Source organism: Sinocyclocheilus rhinocerous, unplaced genomic scaffold (genome assembly GCF_001515625.1).
Source record: "Sinocyclocheilus rhinocerous isolate Xijiao unplaced genomic scaffold, SAMN03320098_v1.1 C36576069, whole genome shotgun sequence".
NCBI classification, from domain to species: Eukaryota; Metazoa; Chordata; class Actinopteri; order Cypriniformes; family Cyprinidae; genus Sinocyclocheilus; species Sinocyclocheilus rhinocerous.
The window spans coordinates 1-1,320 of record NW_015783346.1 but is presented as its reverse complement, the minus strand read 5'-3'; the positions used below and the strand labels follow the sequence as shown (position 1 = coordinate 1,320).

Genomic DNA, 1,320 nt, shown 5'->3' with positions numbered 1-1,320 from the left:
ACTGTGATGTCTTTACCATTGGGTAGGACTGAAGCTGCAGCTGCAGGTGGGGATGTATTAATAAAGGTCTGAGGCAGAGCTGTTGATGCATTTGCAACACTGGGGATGACAGAACAGCGGGTGACCTCCGGCTCAGCAGTAGTTGGATTGATGTTAGTGGCACTCACTGGAATGAGCAAGGAGGGGTTGCCTGAGATCACCACGTGCTGTGGCAGGTTGCTTTGATAACCAGTTACTGCTTGCTGGGGTCCACCAGAAGCACTGGTGATGTAGCCAATAATTGGGAGCTGCGTTGCAGAGTAAAGGCTGGTGGAGAGCTCTTGTTGGGGAGTGTTGTGAGGAGCCTGCAGGAGTGTGTGCGGGGAGATTGTGGAGGCCAGAGAAACTTGGCTGTCTGAGGACGTAAGGGCGGACACTCTGGACATTGGTTTGCCTATGCAGATCCCTCCTCTCTCAGCTAGGTGCAAAGATGAGTGGTTCTTACCCAAGATACTTTGGAGCTCTGAGTTGCTGTTTGCTGCAAGGTGGCTACTGGATACCAACATCAGCGATGTCTGCAGTCCTGTTCTCTCATGAGTGCTGTAGTCTGTTGGAAGCAGAACCTGAGCTTGGGTCTGGAGGCGCAGGTTGTGGTTTTGCTTGTGGCTTTGGTCACCTTCTGACTGGCTAGGAATCCCTTTGGCAGTACTGTGCTTGACCACTGAAATCTCTCCTAATGTACCATTCTGCATTTCTCTGGGATGTGAGTCCGGTTGCTTTGCAATGAAGCCATCTGTGTAGTGTAGAACCACTTGAGAGGGGGTAAGGGCCAGGGCATGAGGGGCAAGGACTGCTGAATGTGGATGGATTTGGATGGGCAGTTGGGCAGAAGGGGAGGACACTGCCAAACCCAAAGGAGCACTCTCTACCTGGATGCATTGACTATGGGAAACATTTGGTATAGAAGAAATCACATGATGATTCTGTGAATCAAGGCTGGATGCTTGGGAGATGACAGCTGTTGTGGCCAAAACCTCTTGTGGCATCCTCCGTGGCTGTGTTGGACTGGTTGTGGATGGCACAATTTGTGAAGAGATATAACTTGTATAGGGTCCTATGAGCTGGAGATTGGGGGGAAGTTGTGTGTATTGGACGGAGCCTATGGTTTGAGGAAGGCTTGTGGAGAGAACTGCAGGATTGGCTGTTAGCACGGTAGGCCCAGAGAAAACTCCCTTGTATGTGGAGCTATTGGAAGAGAATGAAAAGCCAGCAGATGTAGTAGTTGGAGGATATTCCGTCACCACAGTGAGAGCCTTATTTGATGGTGGGGGGCTGTCAGGC

General features: G+C 50.9%; 1 protein-coding gene across 1 annotated transcript; it reads right to left on the bottom strand.

The window, feature by feature from the left end:
• Positions 1 to 5: 5 nt before the first annotated feature.
• LOC107736225 (ataxin-1-like) lies at positions 6 to 1,316 on the bottom strand (the record flags this gene model as incomplete). Its single annotated transcript, XM_016547694.1, has 1 exon — positions 6 to 1,316. A coding segment is annotated over one exon (1,311 nt), but the record flags the coding sequence as incomplete, so codon positions are not given.
• Between the last annotated feature and the right edge of the window lie 4 nt (positions 1,317 to 1,320).